This window comes from Stegostoma tigrinum, chromosome 14, assembly GCF_030684315.1.
Source record: "Stegostoma tigrinum isolate sSteTig4 chromosome 14, sSteTig4.hap1, whole genome shotgun sequence".
NCBI lineage: Eukaryota > Metazoa > Chordata > Chondrichthyes > Orectolobiformes > Stegostomatidae > Stegostoma > Stegostoma tigrinum.
This window is the reverse complement of record NC_081367.1, coordinates 1,691,826-1,711,754: the sequence shown is the minus strand read 5'-3', so window position 1 is coordinate 1,711,754 and position 19,929 is coordinate 1,691,826. Positions and strand designations below refer to the sequence as shown.

Genomic DNA, 19,929 nt, shown 5'->3' with positions numbered 1-19,929 from the left:
TAGGGAGAGAGGGGGAGGCGGACCGAAGATGGGGAGAGGAGAAGATAGGTGGAGAGGAGAGTATACGTGGGGAGATAGGGAGGGGATAGGTCAGTCCGGGGAGGACGGACAGGTCAAGGAGGCGGGATGAGGTGGGTAGGTGGGAAATGGAGGTGCGGCTTGAGGTGGGAGGAGGGGTTAAAAGGAAGAACAGGTTAGGGAGGCGGGGACGAGCTGAGCTGGTTTGGTGATGCAGTGGAGGGAGGGGACGAGCTGGGCTGGTTTTGGCATGCAGAAGGGGAGGGGGAGATTTTGAAGCTTGTGAAGTCCACATTGATACCATTGGGCTGCAGGGTTCCCAAGCGGAATATGAGTTGCTGTTCCTGCAGCCTTCGGGTGGCATCATTGTGGCACTGCAGGAAGCCCATGACGGACATGTCATCTAAGGAATGGGAGGGGGAGCTAAAATGGTTCGCGACTGGGAGGTGCAGTTGTTTATTGCGAACCGAGCAGAGGTGTTCTGCAAAGTGGTCCCCAAGCCTCCGCTTGGTTTCCCCAATGTAGAGGAAGCCACACTGGGTACAGTGGATAAAGTATACCACATTGGCAGATGTGCAGGTGAACATCTGCTTAATATGGAAAGTCATCTTGGGGCCAGGGATGGGGGTGAAGGAGGAGGTGTGGGGGCAAGTGAGGCACTTCCTGCGGTTGCAGGGGAAGGTGCCGGGTGCGGTGGAGTTGGAGGGGAGTGTGGAGTGGACAAGGGAGTCACGAAGAGAGTGGTCTCTCCGGAAGGCAGACAAGGGTGGGGATGGAAAGATGTCTTGGGTGGTGGGGTCGGATTGTAGATGGCGGAACTGTTGGAGGACGATGCATTGTATCTGGAGGTTGGTGGGGTGGTATGTGAGGACGAGGGGTATTCTCTTAGGGCGGTTATTGCGGGGGAGGGGTGTGAGGTGTTGCAGGAAATGCAGGAGACACGGTCAAGGGCGTTTTCAACCGCTGCAGGGGTGATGTTGCGGTCCTTGAAGAATGTGGACATCTGGGATGTACAGGAGTGGAATGCCTTATCCTGGAAGCAGATGCAGTGGAGGCGAAGGAATTAGGAATAGGGGATGGAATTTTTGCAGGAGGGTGGGTGGGAGGAGGTGTATTCTAGGCAGCTGTGGGAATTGGTGGGCGTGAAGTGAGCATCAGTTTCTAGCTGGTTGCCTGAGACGGAGACAGAGAGGTCCAGGAAGGTGAGCGATGTGTTGGAGATGGCCCAGGTGAATTAAAGGTTGGGGTGGAAGGTGTTGGTGAAGTGGATGAACTGTTCGAGCTCCTCTTGGGAACAAGAGGCGGCGCCGATACAGTCATCAATGTAACGGAGGAAGAGGTGGGGTTTAGGGCCAGTGTAGGTGCAGAAGACGGACTGTTCCACATAACCTACAAAGAGGCAGGCGTAGCTTGGGCCCATGTGGGTACCCATGACCACCCCCTTTATCTGTAGGAAGTGGGAGGAATCGAAAGAAAAGTTGTTGAGGGTGAGGACGAGTTTGGCTAAGCGGATGAGGGTGTTGCTGGAGGGGGACTGGTCGGGCCTGTGGGACGGGAAGAAGCGGAGGTCCTTGAGGCTAACTGCATGAGGAATGCAGGTGTATAGGGACTGGATGTCCATGGTGAAAATGAGGTGTTGGGGATCAGGGAATTAGAAGGTCTGAAGGAGGTGGAGGGCGCAGATGGTGTCACGGACGTAGGTGGGGAGTTCCTGGACCAAGGGAGAGAAAATGGAGTCCAGATTGGTGGAGATGAATTTGGTGGGGCAGGAGCAGGCGGAGACAATAGGTCAGCCAGGGCACGCGGGTTTGTGGATTTTGGGAAGAAGATAGAAACGGGTGGTGCGGGGTTGGGGAACAATGAGGTTGGAGGCTGTGGGTGGGAGGTCACCTGAGGTGATGAGGTCATGGATGGTATTGGATATGATGGTTTGGTGCTTGGAGGTGGGGTCATGATCGAGGGGGCGGTAGGAGGAGGTGTTGGAGAGTTGGCGTTTAGCCTCGGTGATGTAGAGGTCAGTGCGCCATACTACCACTGCGCCTCCCTTATCTGCGGGTTTGATGGTGAAGTTGGGGTTGGAGCGGAGGGCTGCCCGTTCTGCAGGGGAGAGGTTGGAGTGGGTGAGAGGGGTGGAGAAGTTGAGGCGGTTAATGTCTCGACGGCAGTTGGAGATGAAGAGGTCGAGGGAGGGCAAAAGCCCTGGGGGTGGTGTCCAGGAGGAGGACTTGTGTTGGAGGCGGGTGAAGGGGTCAGTGGAGGGAGGGTTAGGTTCCCCGTTAAAGAAGTAAGCTTGGAGACGAAGGCAGCGGAAAAACTGCTCTATGTCCCAACATGACTGGTATTTGTTGATGTGTGGGTGGAGGGAGACAAAGGTGAGCCCTTGCTTAGGATTGACCGTACGTCCTCAGTCAGTGGGGGATTTGGGGGAATGGTGAAGATTCGGCAGGGCTCAGTGTGGCTGTCTTCTCTGGGGTTGCTGGCTGTGGAGGCTGTAGGTGGAGATATGAGGTCGTCAGCTGTGGGCGTGGTTCCATCGGCATCGGCTGTCTGCTTTTGTGCTCCTGAGATGCTGCTTGGCCTGCTGTGTTCATCCAGCTTCACACTTTGTTATCTCGGATTCTCCAGCATCTTCAGTTCCCATTATCTCTGACAGAAACATGGAGATTGTTTAAGGAATGCACACTGAATGTGCTCAATATGTTTGTCCCTAGCAGACAGAGAAGATGCGGACAAATGAGGGAGCCATGGTTCTTGAGAGACGTCGAAGGACTGGTTAAGAGGAAGAAGGAGGCTTATATAAGGTTTAGGAAAAGAGGAACGGAAAAGGCTCTGGAGGGATACAAATTAGTCAGGAAGGAGATGAAGAAAGGGCTTAGGAGAGCTATAAGGGGGCATGAGAAAACCTTGGTGAATAGGATCAAGGAAAACGCGAAGGTTTTTTACACGTATGTGCAGAACAAAAGAATGACCAGAGAAAGAGAAGGGCCAATCAAGGGTTGTAAAGGGAATTTGTTCACAGATCCTAAAGAGATAGGAGAGGTCCTTAATGAGTACTTTTCTTCAGTATTCACAACTGAGAGGGACCTAGTTGTAGAGGAGGGCATTGTGAAACAGGTAGGTAGGCTAGAGGAGATTGATGTTAGTAAAGTAGATGTGCTAGGTATTCTGAGGAAGTTGAAGATAGACGAGTACCCCGGGCCGGATGAGATTTATCCAAAGATTCTATGGGAAGCGAGGGATGAGGTTGCAGGGCTTTTGGCAATGATCCGCTTAGCCAAACGCCCTCACTGTCCACGAGCGTAGTGCCAGAAGATTGGGAAGAGGCAAACGTCATTCCCTTGTTCAAAAAAAGGAAACAGAGATAACCCCGGAAATTACAAGCCAGTTAGCCTTACGTCAGTGGTGGGCAAATTATTGGAAAGGGCTCTGAAAGATAGGATTTATGATCACTTGGAAAGGCGCAGGTTGATTCGTGATAGTCAGCATGGGCTTGTGAGGGGTAGATCATGCCTCTCAAACCTTATTGAATTCTTTGAAGAGATGACCAAACACATGGATGAAGGTGGAGCAGTGGATGTGGTATACATGGATTTAAGTAAGTTGTTTGACAAGGTTTCCCATGGTAGGATCATGCAGAAGGTGAGGAGGCATGGAATAGGGAAAAATGTAGCAGATTGGATTCAGAATTGGCTGACCCTTAGAAGACAAAGTGTGGTAGTAGACAAAATATTCAACAAGGTGCTCAGTTATGAGTGGTGGACCACAAGGATCTGTTCTGGGTCCTCTTCTGTTTGTGATTTTTGTCAATGATTTAGATGAAGGAGTGGAAGGATGGATTAGCAAGTTTGCAGATGATACGAAGGTGGGTCACATGGTGCGTGGTGCGGAGGGCTGTCTTAGGTTACAAAGGGACATTGATAGGTTGCAGAGCTGGGCTGAGAAGTGGCAGATGGAGTTTAACCCTGAAAAGTGTAAGGTGATTCATGTTGGAAGGACAAATTTGAAAGCGGAATACAGGGTTAATGGAAAGATTCTTGGCAGTGTGGAGGAGCAGATGGATCTTGGGGTTCATGTTCACAGTTCCCTGAGCTGCTATTCAGGTGGATAGAGTTGTTAAGAAGGCGTATGGTGTATTAGCTTTCATTAATTGACGGACTGAGTTCAAGAGGTTATGCTCCAGCTATACAAATGCCTGGTTTGACCACATCTGGAGTATTGTGTCCGGTTCTGGTCACTTCATTACAGGAAAGATGTGGAAACATTAGAAAAGGTGCAGAAGAGATTTACCAGGATGTTGCCTGGAATGGAGGGAAGGTCTTATGAGGAAAGGTTGAGAGACCCAAGGCTTTTCTCTTTAGGACGACAAAGGATGAGAGGTGACTTGATAGAGGTGTACAAAATAATCAGAGGTTTAGATAGAGTAGACAGCCAGAGGCTCGGGTGGAGGTAGCTTTTACAAGGAGACATAGTTTTAAAGTGAAAAGAGGTAGATATTGGGGAGACGTCAGAGGTGGGTTCTTTACTCAGACAGTGGTAGGGGCGTGGAATGCATTGCTGGAGAGGCTAGTAGAGTCGGCCTCATTAGGGGCATTTAAGTGGCTATTAGATAGGCATATGGATGATAGTACAAGGTAGGGGTCGAGGTTAGATAGACCTTAGGATTAGGGTAAAAGTTCGGCAGAATATTGTGGACCGAAGGGCCTATACTGTGCTGTACTGTTCTATGTTCTATATGCTCTGACCAGAGCTGCACACAATACCCCAGCTGCAGCCTGACCAACACCCTGTACAATTCCAACATTACCTCCTCGCTCTTATACTCTGGGCCACGACTGGTAAAAGCAAATGTCCCATATGCCTTCTTAGCTTATCCTATTCATGTGCTTTATTGACTTCAGTGATCTATGAATAATTACCCCATGATCCCACTGTTTCTGTAAGCTACCCAGTGTCCTGCCATTCTTTAACTACTCCCTCATCTTGTTTCTCCTGTTCTGCCACTGATCCTGCCTGCATGACCAACCTGTCTATCTCTTCCTGTAAACTGCAACATTCTTCTTTGCTGTTAACTGCTCTATCAAACTTGGGGCTATCTGCAAATTTGCTTAACATTCCCCCTACATTTTCAGCAGTATCACTTCTGTATATAACAAACAATAAGGGTTTCAGTACTGATTTGTGTCTACTACCAAACTTTGTCTTCTAAGGGGCTGCCAATTCTGGTCGGCACAACATCGAGGGCCGAAAGGCCTGTACTGTGCTGTAATGTTCTATGTTCTATGTACACTGCTGGACACCAGTCTCCAGTCACTCAAATAGCCCCCTACCACTACCCTTTGTGTCCTATTACTGAGCCAGTTTCTGATCCATCTTGCCAAGTTTCCCTTAATTCTATGTGCTTTAACCTTCTCAATTAGTCTTCCACGTGGGACCTTGTTAAAAGCTTTGCTAAAATCTATATTGAACTACATCAACTGAACTTCCCTCATCCACGCACTTGATGACATTTTCAAAAATTATTAACAAATTTGTTCGGCAAGCTCTCCCTCTGACAAAGGCATGCGGACAATCCCTAACTAACTTACCAAGTGTATATTAATTTGTTCCTTCAGAATATTCTTCACTAGTTTCCCTACCACTGACGTGAGAATCACCAGTCTGTAATTTTCTGGTTCATCTCTAATACCCCTCTTAAAATGGAACCACATTAGCCATCCATCAGTCCTCTGGCACCTCCCCAGTGGCCAGAGAGGAATTAAAATTTTGTGTCAGAGCCCCTATAATTTCCTGCCTAACTTTTCACAGAAACCTGCGATGCCATTCATCCAAATCAGGGGGATTTGTCTGTTTTTAAACCCAACAGAGCCTTTAATACCCTCCCATTTCCTACATCAAACTGTGCAAGTCCCCCACAGTCCCTTTTCCTGAATTCTCTATCTGCATTCTCCATTACCAGATTGAAGACCGAAGAGAAGTATTCATTCATCATTCTCCTAATATCCTCCAATACACACACATGTTGTCCTCCTGGTTCCTAAAGGACCTTTTTCTTTTTGTGGTTAGTCTTTTCCCTTTATGTACAAAATATCTTAGGATCTTCTCCAATCCCGTTCGCAAATCATTTTTCATGCTGCTTGTTTGCTCTTCTAATTGCTTTCTTAAATTCCCTCCTGTACTTGTCTGTATTCCTCTAGAACTGCAGCTGAATTTCTCCTTTTGGACTTGCTAAAAGTTTTACTCTTCTTCCTCTTCCAGTACTGAACTACCCTAAACAAAGTGTCGTCTGAATTTATTGCTCCTATATTTCCCTATAAAGCTTACTGTGGCCAGATCCTGCTTTATTTTAATAAAACCTGCCTTCCCCCAGTCCAAAGCCATCTTTTCGCAAGCCATTTTTCTCCTTGTCCAGAACAAGTTTGAACTGTGCCGTGTTGTGGTCACAATCACCAAAATGATCCTCCACTGCCACATTTAATACTTGTCTGGCTTCGTACTCCAGATCCACATCCAGCACTGCATCAGCGCTTGTTGGCCCTTCAAATTTGGATACAAAATACTTCCCTGGATACATTTCAAGAATGCCACACCCTCTAGACCCTTAACACTATGACTATCCCAATTTATGTTAGGCAATCTTAAATTCCCGAGAATAAATACGTTTATTACTCACACACACCTCTGTGAACTGTCTACCTATTTGCTGTTTTATTTCTTGCTGGGTCTTTGAGGGCCTATAATACACTCCCAGTAAAGTAGCTCCTCCCTTAACATTCCTAAGTTTGATCCACAAAGCCTAGTTTGAAGACCCTTCTAAGCTATCGTCTCTCCTTATTGCAGTAAGTGACTCCTTAATTAATAGTGCTACTCCACTACCTTTTTTATATCCTCTTCTGTCTCACCTAAAATCCTATAACCTGGAATGTTGAGTTTCCAGTACATCTCTTTCCTCAACCATGTTTCTGTGATGGCAACATTATCACACTTCCATGTGCCAATGCACACCATTAACACATCAGTCCTGCCTATTACACTTCTAGCATTGAAATAAAGACTAACCAACCTTGCCTTTCTCTCTTGACGCTCAACATGGCTGAACTCATTTCTCACTTGCTTCCTTTGCTTCAGCATGATGTGTCTTGGTTTCAATATTTTGTATGCTCCCACCTTGCCAAATTAGTTTAAAGTCCTCCCAATAGCACTAGCAAACCTACCTGCAAGGTTGTTGGTCCCGATGTGTTTCAGGTTAAGATTGTCCCATTTGTACATGTCCCACTGGGAGTAATCCAGAGATCACAATCATTGAGGTACTGATTTTTAATCTATTGCGTAGCTCCCTGAATTCTTGATGCAAGACCTCATCCCTCACTGCCCAAGCCATTGGTACCAACATGTACCACGCCCTCTAGCTCATCACCCTCCCCAGCAGTCATCTCAGAACACTTTACAACCAATGAAGTAATTTTGGAGTTGCTGTTACAATATAGGAAGTGAGGTAATCAATTTGTACACAGCAGGATTCCAAAAGCATAAACGAGATAACTGCCCAGATAAACATTGCTGCTTTAGAGATAAACCTTAGCCAGGACACCTGGGAGTATTCTTCTCTTCAAAGTATTGCCACAAGATCTTCTGTGGTCAACCTGGAAGTAGGTTCAACTGAGGTGTTTGCGAGGGTATTAGATGATTATTTAAATAGAAACAATGTGCAGGTTATGAGATAAGGCAGGAGATCAGCATTAACCAAAATTGTCAGGGAGCCAGTACAGACACCAAGAGCTGAATGGCCTCATTGTACAGACCTAACACTTCTATGATGATGGACAGAAAGCTTATGCCTCCAAAGATGCTGCACTTCCTCAACGCTATACTGGAGTGTCAGCTCAGAATTTGTGCCATGTTTTACTTGAGGGATTTGGGAGTGTGGGAGGGTGGGGAGGTGGAGATGTAAGATTGACAGAAAAGATCAAGTTTGCCCTGATCAGTGCCATATGTAGGGATGACAGAAGATAGGAAAACAATAGACCACAGTAAACCTGAGATGCAGTGGTAACAAGTAACTGAATGTGTTGTTACTCAGGTTTAAAAGTGAGGCCATAACTCATAAAGTCATGATTCAATAATTCACATGACAACCAAATTAATTATTGCTACCTGTTATTACAGAAAGTAGTCCAGATAGTGCACACAGAGCAATTATGTTCATAAATTAGTTGGATCAATTACAGTAATGAGACACCTAAAACGTAAAGAGATTGACATGGTAAAGGACCAGAAGGACGTCTCTTCATTTGAAGGAGACATTTGATTATACACAATTTGAGAATAACAACTCCACTAGCACAGGCCAAAGTGTGAAGGCAGGGTCTCCACAATCTACAGCAGCCACTAAGGGGACTGAACCCATTCTGTTGGATCTGGTTTAACAGCACACCCTAGCCATCTAGCTAACTAACTGATACCTTCCCCAGGAATTAGTAATTAAGTAGTAATGCGCCATTACTTTAAGTCTCCCACACCAGCTAGAAGGAAAACCAGATGAATGACACATATTGTCTGACCTGTCAGTATGGAGCTCCAGTATATTCATTTCCATGCATTGCTGTTTTGTTTTCAACTGATTTTCTACCTCTGGGAAGGCATCGGGAAACACACAGAATAAGCTCCATCATGAAACTCTGGCAGGCAGCAGTGTTAGGTAAAGTAGGTTTATTCAAGAAAATGCGGCAAAGCTATGCTAACTTGAAGAAAGAATAGGAACCCATTGTGTGTTCACCAGTGAGGGGTATCTCTAATGTGCTAAACTAATTTTCAATTATTTTTAACAGTGAATGGAAGAGTTATTATCAATGTGGAGGGCTTATATCCTACGTACTTCATGTTCAATCTGGACGGGAAAAAGGACTGCGGCATCTTAACCATAACTAAGTATGGCATGAAGCTGGAGGTTCTTCCACAAACGGCTGGAGAATTCAGGTTAAAGATTTATGCCAAACTATTTAATTCTAAAGAGGAGACTTTTTCCTTTATATGTGCATATTTGGTTAAATGTGATGTTATTGATGAAAACTTCAAGTTACCAAAGGTATTTCACAATCCTTTGGGGCCCAGTTGGATTACTGAGAACCAGGGTCTTATGAAGCCCTCACACCCTGAACCCATTATTTACTGTGATGATGGCAAATGTAAAATAAGGTTCATGCTGAACAGAGATCTCACGTTCACCAGCAAGCTGTCCTGTGATGAAGTCACATTGTCAGATGAGGTCATGAGAAATTATGTCTTCAAAACTCAGCAAGGTAACTGGGTGGAATTCCAGATCCACCTTCCTGCAGCCGGTCTTTATGTTTTTACCATCTTTGCCAAAGAGAAGGCAAAACGCAATCCAGCACATGATCATGTGTGTGAATACTTCATTTCATGTCGTGGCAAGAATGTCCACTGGCCAAGTTTCCCTAAAATTTTCAGCTCTTGGTCTGACGGATGTGAATTAATTGAGCCACTCTCTGGAATTCTGCCACGCAACGAGATGGTGACATTCAAGCTCAAAATCCCCCACGTGAGAAAGGTCCAGGTTTATGGCAAAACTCCCTGTCCACTGACCATGAGCAAGGACGGCTACTGGGAAGGAAGGTGTTACACACAAGACTCCAAGTATCTCAGTGTTGGAGTTTCAGACAAAATGTTTGACACAAAATTTACATTTGCCCTTCAATACGAGATAGAAGACTCATAGCCCACACAGAGAATTAAGACAAGAAATATCTATTGTCATTCGCTATTATTGGCAAAAATGGTGTTACTAGGAATAAAAAGGCATCTTTAAAGAAAACAAATCTGCTTTGTCATGTGGCACTAGCTTTGCAACGGACAATAAGCTGTGACAGGTTGACAGTAGCTCACTGATTCGTAACTCTGCTGCTGGACAATAAAAACAAATGAAGTGCTCAGAAAAGAAGAAAGAACTTGAACTTATATGTGTTTTTTATATGTTTTGGAATGCCCTAAAAGCATTTCACAGCTAATAAATTACTTTTGAAATATAGTCACTGTTGTAATGTTGGGAAACAATGTAGCCACTGACAACAATAACTTATACTTGTGTAACACCTTTAGTATAGTAAACTCTCCCAAGGCAAGGAGTATGTTCAACACAATGTAATATCAAGCCAACAAAAGGATGTTAGGGCCCGATTACATAGTCAGCCTCACGGGTGAAAGACTCAAGCACTGCTTCCAGGTGAAGAACCAATTTACTTGTACTTTTTAAAATCTGCCATACTGCATTTGCTACACACAATGCCGTCTCCTCTACTGTAAGGAAACCAAATCCAGAATGAGTGATTGCTTTGTGGAATACCTTTGCTCAGACCTCAAGCAGCCTCTGACTTGCCAGCTAATACAAGCCCACATTTTCCCACAGTCTATAACATCTCCCCAGTTTTTGCCTGTTCACTTAGCCTCTCTATATCCCTTACAGACATTAAAGCCTCTTCACAACTTACTTCAATACTTAGCTTTGTATAATCAACAAATTCGTCTCCAATACCGTTCTATTCATCCAAATGTTTAATGTAGGTCACATAGATTTGGTATAGTTGAAGACTCATCACTGACACATATGGCGTTTTCATTTTCATCTCCAGAGTATAATCACAGGATTTTGTCTTCTTTATTCAATTATTGCTTGTGTGAAATACTGGCAAATCAGCATCTATTCCCTAAACTAAATAGCTTGCTCGGCCATTAGAGTACAGACTCACCCATACTGCCATGGACCTGGGGTCATGTGTAGGCCAGACCAGGTAGGGATAGCAGGTTTCTTTCTCTGGATTGGAGTGCATCCATGATGATCAATGATAGGTTCACGCTCAGCATTATTGAGGTCAAACATTAATTGGAGTCCATTCCTGATAGAGTGAAGTTTGAACTCCGTTTTTACACACTAAGGGATAGTGGAATGCTTTCACATCGTAGGATGTAAATTTTGGGTCTGTTGAAACTTCAGGATATAAGTACCTCATTACACCGAATTAATGAATTATTCTCCAGCTGTTCCTGATGGCCCTGAATGGACTGTCCTCGTTTTCCTTTTCTCTACCCGGTTTTTGGTCTGAATCAGTGGCTGTAAGATCCAAAATTTTACTTTTATACAGAGCATGATCACAGAGCTGCAAGAGGTTGAAGTTAAGAGACAGGGCAAATAAACCACTAAAACCCCTGCTCGCTAATAACCCCACCCATTAATTCAGAATAACTTATTTGGCAATCAAAAATTCATTCAGGATTTTATCATAATTTAAATGTTTCAGGAGGCATTTAGAAGTGGAGAAAAGTTGAATTAATTGAATTTTCCCATCGGACAATAGCTGACAAAGGAAGTCAGGAGTAGCAGAAAAGCAAAAGACATGTTGTAAAGATTAGTGGGAAGCCAGAGGATTGGGAAGCCTTTAAAAATCAACAAAAGATACACTAAAAAAAAGGAAGGGAGAAGATGTAATATGAAAGTAAGCCAGTCAGTAATATAAAAAGATTGCAAGAGTCTAGGTGAAGTAGCATAATTCCACAAGTTTTAGAAGTTGGTCTGGAGGAGGATAAGACTGTTCCTCCAGTGAAAGTGCTAAATTGGGAGAAGGTTAATTACAACGGTATTAGACAGGAATTGAAGGTGCTGTTTAAGGGTAAATCCAGATCTAGCACTAACATACAGAAGGATTTGGACGTACGGGTCCATAGTTCCCAGCAAGTGACAAGTGGATACGGCAGTCAAGGTGGTGTTTGGCATGCTTGCCTTCATCCTTAGGGAAGAAAGTATAATAATTGGCAAGTCATGTTACAGTCATGTATAAAACTTTAGTCCAGCAAAATTTAGAGTACTGTGTGTAGTTCCAGTCTCCACACTATAGGAAAGAAGTGGAGGCTTTGGAGAGAGTACAGAAGAGGTTTACCAGGATTTTATCTGGATTGGAGTGCAATAGCCAAAAGAAGAGGTTGGACAAACATGAATTGTTTTCACTGGAGCATCAGAGGCTCAGGGTGACTTGATGGAAATATTTTAAATTACGAGGGTATGGATAAGTTGGATAGTCAGGTCTTTCCCAGGGTGGAGACGTGAAATACTCTGGGCATAGGTTTAAGGTAAGAGGGGAAGTTTTAATGAGATGCGCGAGGAACTTTTTTTTTAAAAACAGAGGGTGGATGCCTGGAACACGCTGCCAGGGGAGGCAATAGAAGCAGAGACAATACCAATGTTTTACAGGCACAAGGAGAGCCAGTTATACAGACAGGGAATAAAGGGATACAGACCTTTGCAGGCAGAAGGGATGTTTAGAATGGCATCACGATTGTCACACACATTGTAGACTGAAGGGCCTATTCCTGTATTGTACTGTTCTTTGTTTGGCTGATAGTGGCCCTGCCTCTAAGCTGGGAGGCCTGGGTTCAAACTCCCATCTGCTCCAGAGGTGTGTGATAATATCCCTGAACAGGTTTGTTAGAAAATGTCCAAGTCCAACTCAAAAACAAATCTTAAATATAATCAGAAAATGCTGAAAATACTCTGCAAATCAGGTAAATCCACGAAAAGTGAAAGAACGTAATATTTCCAGTCTATGATCTTTTATCAGGACTGTAACCTTACCTCCATGCATGTTTAACATTAGGTCATATATATTACAATTAACGAAACAAAAATGCAAAGGGCTTTACCGTGGTTTTGCATCAATCTAAGACATAGTTAAATGTATTTCAATAAAACAAACTGGAAAAGTTGTTTCCACTATGTATAAAGTTTATTGATATGTACACAAATATACAATTATAATCAGCACTGGAAGTTTCTTTTACAAAACAAACAAAAAAACAACTTCAGTGATTAGTCCTTTCAGGAACATGCAGAATCTTTTAAGTTAGGTTCTCACTCCAGAGTGGTAACTTGTCATTTATACATGCCTAAAAAGGGAGACTCAATCTGAAGCAGAACATAATTTCATCAGCCTCCTTCCTTCAGCCGCACTAATAGAAGTCTACCAGAAAGAGCTAAAGTTTGAATCATGCTGTTAAACAGTATTTATTTACCACCATTTATAATAGCATCCAAATTATAAATTCATACCACAACTTCAGACCTGGAAAACGCTGTTTAAAGAAAACAATTTAAAACACAATTTATTATCAGGTCACTGCTGCAGCCGTGACCTTGGACTAACATACTGCAATCACAATGACAACTGATGTCCCTTTTTCTTTAACAGAAGCACCAATTTGCTGCATTTTGCATAGTTTATTGGGAAAGTAGGACCACTCCAATATCCTTAACACAGCACCAATGTAGTGACATCAGCTAATCTTCAAAAGGTTCATGTTTTTGCTCAGAAATATTGATGTAACCATGACCTTGTAAACTTGATAACTGGAGTCTTGTAGGGACTGGACTGTTTTCTCAGGGTCAACTCTGAAAATAAAAGACTTCAGAGGCAGAGGCTGGATTTTTGACAGCTTGACGCTCACTTCCAAAAACAGTACTAACACACTTCCTGAAGGGTGCTGGCTGTACTGGTGCAGACTAACATCATTACAGACTACATGATTACACAACTTTGGGATGATGAATAAAAAGCTACAGTACATAGGTTATTAAGAAACCAAGTGATTAGGATGGTTAACGTCTACCCCAATGCACATTAGGTACACCTCCAAGAACGAAAATGTACCCATTACTGAGGCCAGATAGGGCAAACAGTAGCTCCATTTATTCAGTCTCATGCTGAGTAAAGTTCATAATTTGGAGCCTGAGAGTTGATTTTCCATCACAGTGGATTATACATATTTGTCAACAGTTTTTTCACTTTCAGCTTTGAGTTCCTCAATATGCATGTCCAGACGTTGTAAAAGTTGCTGTGACCTTCTGTCCTCTTCCTCGAGATACCTGATTGCAATCGATGTCTTTGTGGATGCAATTGTTGGGCTCTGAAATACATTCACCAACATAAGTACAAACAATAAAACAAAAAGTGGGGTGCTTTACATTGCATGCTCAGAGTGTAAATGGAGACCTTTTACTATAAAAGGCAACTGGATGCAATTTGCTCCCACTGTGCAAAAGTTAAAGTCCTAACCAAACTGCATTCAGAGCAACATCACTTTTATACAATAGATCATAATTTCAGTCACCTTGTATGTATTTTTTTCATATGCTACCCAAGAAATTGAAGGGAGCTTGGAAAGGGAAAGTGAGTGACAAACCATGCACATTGTTATTGTTGTGGGCATCTCTTAGTGTTTGTACTTTGAGTTAATTGGCAAGATAGCTATGGGTAACCAGCAGTACAATGTTTTATTTATTTACTCATGGGCTGTTGGCACGGCTGGCTAGTCCAGCTTTTACTGCCCAGCCATTGCCGTGGGCACATATAGGTAAGGATGACAAACTTTATTCTCTAACGGACAGTAGTGAATCGTACAGGTTTTTAATGACATTTTACCATGGTTACACAGTCCCATTAGGACAGGTTTTATTCCAGATTTTTGCTGAATTCAAATGTCACCATTTTCTGTGGTAGGATTCAAACCCTTGCCCCCAGAACATTAGCCTGGGCACCTGGATGATGGGTCTAGTGACATTAACATTATGCCGTCATCTCATCAACCCAATTGTGTCCCCCAGTAGTACCACTTAAAGTTATTCTGCACCTTTAAACAGACAGGTGTATCTTGGCATTGGAAGCAATTACAGAAAAAGATGTTAGGAATATGAAGAACAATGAATCATAGCAGAACGTGGCAATGAGTATGCATTAACATTCCTTGATGCTGCTGTGAATAGAAGGAGGCCCTCCAGTCAACCTGCACAAAGGCAGCGGGAACAATATAGGTTAATGTCAGGAGACTAGTCCTGAGGATGAGATGCAATGCTGGAAGAAGTTCAATTAACCTCGTGTGAATACTCAAGGTCAGTATCTAATGCCATATCCGCCCAATGTGTATGGCTGGTCCCACATGCCAGCAGGTGAATCAGCACACCTACCAATTATTCTCATCACAAAAACATATGATTCAGTCATTATTACACTGCTGCTTGTGGGAGCTTGCTGTGCCTGAGCGGGTGCTGCATGATAACAAGGACTATGCTTCAAAAGTAGCCAGATAGCTGGAAATCCCTTTGTCACATGCTGTGGCCATGAAAATCACAAAGGAAATCAAAGGCCTGCATTTCTAAAATCAATCATAATTCATACTGCAGTCCCATTGTGTCATCTCAGCTGAACACTGCCGCAAACATCTCTCTCACATTGTCGGCTATTCAACCATAACAATTACTTTATCCAGATACAATACAACACACTTAGTGTTCTGTCAACAATGCTGCATCAACTGACAGCAGCAGCAGCACCAAGCCAGCAAAGAACAGTTAATAAAACAAGTCTGAACCCAGATGCAAATGATAAGAACTGGGGCCATAACTGGGCCTGAAAACATCAGATTCCTTGATCTCCTTCCTTACACCTCAATCTCTTCAACTTGTGCCGCCTGATCAACAAAATCCGTCATCTGAGTGAGATCTGCGTCTTTTTCACACTGTCACCAAACACGCCGCAGACATTAAGGTGTATTGGAGCTCTAAGGTGGATAACAGAAGACAGATATGAAGGAAATGCACACTACTTGCCTGTGGAATACGTATATGCAATATGGTTTGATTCATGAATTTGGTTTGGTGTGGTGACTTCTGTTTTTGTATTGTGCCCAAGCACTTGTGACAATGTGAGGAGAGTAACACACGTACAATTGATAAACAGGATATTAGGACCACATTTCCTGCAATTTGTCAGATGAGCTGATCATGGACTGCCTAGCCAGAAATGGACTGGGACGGGTGCCTCTACACCTTCTTCCTCCTCTGTTGTTTACCATTTGGCTGGCTGCAAGGGTCTTCCCCTCACGATATGAAGGTTGTGTAACGTGAGGCAGGCAATTATGATTCTGGGAACATCCTGTTCAAAGCACCGCAGGGAAGCACTTTAAGGAAAGCCCAAGCATAGTCTAAATATTCAAAGTCTGCTCAATCACATTTCATGTATATGCTTGATATACATGGGTTACAAGAATCATGGGTTAGATGGTCAGTTGACAGCTTTTTCTAAATAGCAGCTTCTAGTTTGTTTGGATGGGACAGACATCATGACTGTTGCTAGGATTTCAGGTGTATGTTTTCCAGGCTATGGTCAGACAGCAGCTGAACATTGAGGGAGTTGGACTCAAGCTGATATGTGCACATTAAGCAGCAGATATACAGTCAATGGCACAGTGTACAATGGTAAAGCCTGCAAGCATCACTAGCACCCCGCTCACTCCAGCGCGCTCTCTCTTTCTCTCTGGCAAGAGAGCATGAAATGTTTCCAGCTCCCTTGGAACATAGTTTCACTGACCTCCCTAATGTAACAGTGGATTGAAAATTAGAAAGGCTTCAAATATTGCCTGGTCCAATGAGGAAAGAATCTGGTACAATTAATAGCCAGAGTCACCTTTATTCATCTAACCCTGTAGCTAGTGATTTACCAGTGCTCCCAATTAAACAATACTTCAATTTTACAATTCTTAACCTTGTTTACAAATCCCTCCATAACCTTGCCCCTCCCAAACCAGTAATTCATTCTAACCCCACAACCCTTCAAGTAATAAAAACTAAAAGAACTGTGGATGCTGTAAATCAGGAACAAAAACAGAAGTTGCTGGAAAAGCTCAGCATGTCTGGCAGCACCTATGAAGAAAAAAAATCAGGGTTAACGTTTTGGATCCGGAGACCCTTCCACAAGAGTTGAGGAAGGGTCACTGAACTTGAAATGTTAACCCTTCAAGTTATATTTGCCCTTTCAATTCCACCTGCTAAGCATCTGTGATTTGAATTTATCTAACATCAGTGGCTGAGCCTTTAGCTACCTAGACCCTAAGTTCTGGGATCCCTTCCTAAATCCTCTCTCCCTCTTTCAGAGTCTCTTAAAAACACTTATCTTTGGCCAAACTTGATCATCTGCTCTAACAGCTCAGTTGGCCTTGCAACTTTTTTTTATTAAGTTAAAGTTAGTTTATAAATACAAGTATAAATACAAGGGGAGGCAATGTCCCAGTGATATTATTGCTGAACTATTAATACAGAGGCTGCTCCAGTACTTGAGTACACCTGACAATAAAGGATAGTCTATCCTTTTTCATGCTGGGGACCCAGGTTTGAGTCCTGCCATAGCAGATAGTGGAATTTGAATGCAATAAAAATCTGGAATTAAGAGTCAAACAATGACCATTGTTGATTATCAAGAAAAACAATCTAGTTCACGCATATCTTTTAGGGAATGAAATTGCTATCCTTAACTGATCTGGCTTACACCGGGGTCCAGGCCCACAGCAATGTGACTGACTCTTACCTGCCCTTTGAGCAATTAGGGATGGGCAACGAAAGCTGGTGAAGCCAGCGATGCCTTCAATGATTTTTTTAAAATGCTATGGTCAATAAAATTGTAAGTGCTGTCTTCCAACCTCATCTTCTGAGGAAAAATGTTACTTTGGAGTACAACAATATTCCAGGATATGTTGTGTGATCAGTACAGGCTAGTGAATGAAATTATCTTAGGCTTGCCTTATCAGCAATTCCTCTGGCCTCTAATTGATACTGATGGAAAGGTGAGTTCCAGGATTAGGTAAATGTAGATTTCCAAAGGAAACACAGATACCATAAATAATACATTTCTTGATCCACATGACAGAAATATGAAGGTTTCATGCAGATATTAAGACTAGAAAAATTGGTACTACCTTATTTTAGGATTTTATTTCCCCAAAGTTAAAACAAAACAACAGTTTATAGAACAATACTTCCCAAAAATCCCCAGCTGTGAACCTATTTGAGCTTTGAAAGCTGTGTGATCTCTCAGTGTGTACTGAGAGTTAAGGGGGCCCGAAAACATAGGAGTCTCTCTGTTAAAGTGAGAGTGAAGCTGTTAAAATCCAGCCCAACTTCTATGGTGACAACTGGATCATACAACCCCAAAATATCAGCTCGCGACCCTACTTGGGATTCCGTTCCCACTTTGGGAAAATCAATAATAGAATCATACAGCACAGAAGTACACCATTCAGCCAATCATGCCTATGCTAGCTCTCTGTTAAAATGTATCCTATTCATCCTGCTCCTCTGCTGTTTCCCTACAGTCCTGCAACTCTTTTTTTCTTTAAAGGAGACCCACAAATTTGTTTTTGAGTGTATTACTGAATCTGTTTCCTGGCAAATATCCTCAACTGTAATATTTCATCGTGATACAGTTAGAGTTGAAGTTAGGGTTCGAAGATTACTCATTCCAGTTCTAGTTTTTTTTGTCCATAAGAAAATAAGATCAGCAGGAGGCTTTTCGATCCCTTGAGCCTGCTCCTAGGAAGATCTTTGACAAAGTTCCAAATGGTAGAGAGGTTAGATTGCATGGGATCCAGGGAAAGGCAGCCAGTTGTATACAAAATTGGCTTGATGGTAAAAGACCAAGGTGGTGGTATAGGGTTTGTTATGTGGTCTAGAGGCTTGTGATCAGAGGTATGCCCCAAGGGCTGGTTCTGGGTCCACTGTTGTCCATCATTTATAACAACAATTCAGATGAGAATAAAGGAGGTAATGGTTCGGAATTTTGTGGATGACACCAAAATTGGTGGCAGAGTGGACTGTTAAGAAGGTTATCTAAGAGTATAATGAGATCCTGATCAGTTGAGCTAATAGGTTGAGAAGTAACAGATAAGCGTTTAATTCAGATACATGTGAGGTGATGCATTTTGGTCAGACAAATCAGGGCAGGGCTTACAGAGTTAATGGTAGAGCCATAGAGAGTGTGGTTGAACAGAGGGGTCTAGATGTAGAATTCTGGTCACACTGCTATAAGAAGGATGTCGTTAAACTAGAAAGGTACAGAAAATATTTATGAGGATGGTGCCATCTTGGAGAGTTTAAGCTATGAGACAAGGCTGGATAAGCTGGAACTTTCTCCCCCGGAGCATCTGAGATTGACGGCTCACCTTAGAGGTTTACAAAACCAGGAGAGGCATAGATAAGCCAAGATCTTTTCCCCCACATTAGTGGAGTTCAGAATTAGAAGACATGGGTTTAAGCTGGCAGGGGCAAAATTTTAAAAGGTCCTGAGGGGCAACCTTTTCACACAGAGTGGTGTGTATAAATGTGGGTAGAATTACAACATTTAACAGATATTTGGACAGTTACATGGTTAGGAAAGGTTTAGAGGGATATGGGTCAAACGGGGCCAGTTCAGTTTAGGATACCTGGTCAGTATGGACGAGCTGGATGACTGATGTGACATTCCTCACATCTACATTTTGCCCTTTCCCTGTAACCCTCGATTATCCTACCAATTAAAAATGTATTGATTTCAGCCTAAATATACACAAGGACACCATGTTGCAAAGCGTTCCAATGACACTCAACCCTCTGACAGAAAAATTCCTCCTTGTGTCAGTCTTTAATTGGCACCCCTTTATTCTTCAGACTACGCCAAGGCTACAATCCTAACCTAGTCAATCTCTCCTATGTCAGACCTGCCATCACTGGAATCAGCCTGGCAAACTTTTGCGGCACTCCCTTGAGAGCAAGGGAATCCTTCCTCAGAAAGGGAAACCAAAACTGCACACAGTATTCGAGATGTGGTCTCACCAAGGACCTGTACAACTGCAACAACATCCCTGCTCCTCTACTTGAAACCTCTCGCTACGATGGCCAACATACCACTTGCCTTCTTCACCACCTGCTACAACTGCATGCTTATCTACAGCAACTGGCGCACAAGGTCACCCAGGTCCCACTGCACACTCCCCTCTCCCAATGTACAGCCATTCGAGTAGTAATCTGACTTCTTGTTTTTTGCTTTC

The 19,929-nt window shown here is 43.2% G+C and overlaps 2 protein-coding genes across 9 annotated transcripts in view; one reads left to right on the top strand and one right to left on the bottom strand.

The window, feature by feature from the left end:
• Positions 1–9,751, top strand: part of ky (kyphoscoliosis peptidase) — a 62,356-nt gene extending 52,605 nt beyond the window's left edge. The window contains exon 9 of the mRNA XM_059650930.1: positions 8,844–9,751. Within this exon, the coding sequence (XP_059506913.1) occupies positions 8,844–9,751 (908 nt within the window). The remainder of the gene's footprint in view (positions 1–8,843) is intronic.
• A 3,045-nt stretch (positions 9,752–12,796) lies between these two features.
• Positions 12,797–19,929, bottom strand: part of cep63 (centrosomal protein 63) — a 551,023-nt gene continuing 543,890 nt past the window's right edge. For all 8 annotated transcript variants that reach the window (XM_059650934.1, XM_048542754.2, XM_059650936.1 and 5 more), the window contains one exon: positions 12,797–13,983. In XM_059650934.1, coding sequence (XP_059506917.1) covers positions 13,834–13,983 — 150 coding nt within the window. In that variant the 3' untranslated portion in view covers positions 12,797–13,833. The remainder of the gene's footprint in view (positions 13,984–19,929) is intronic.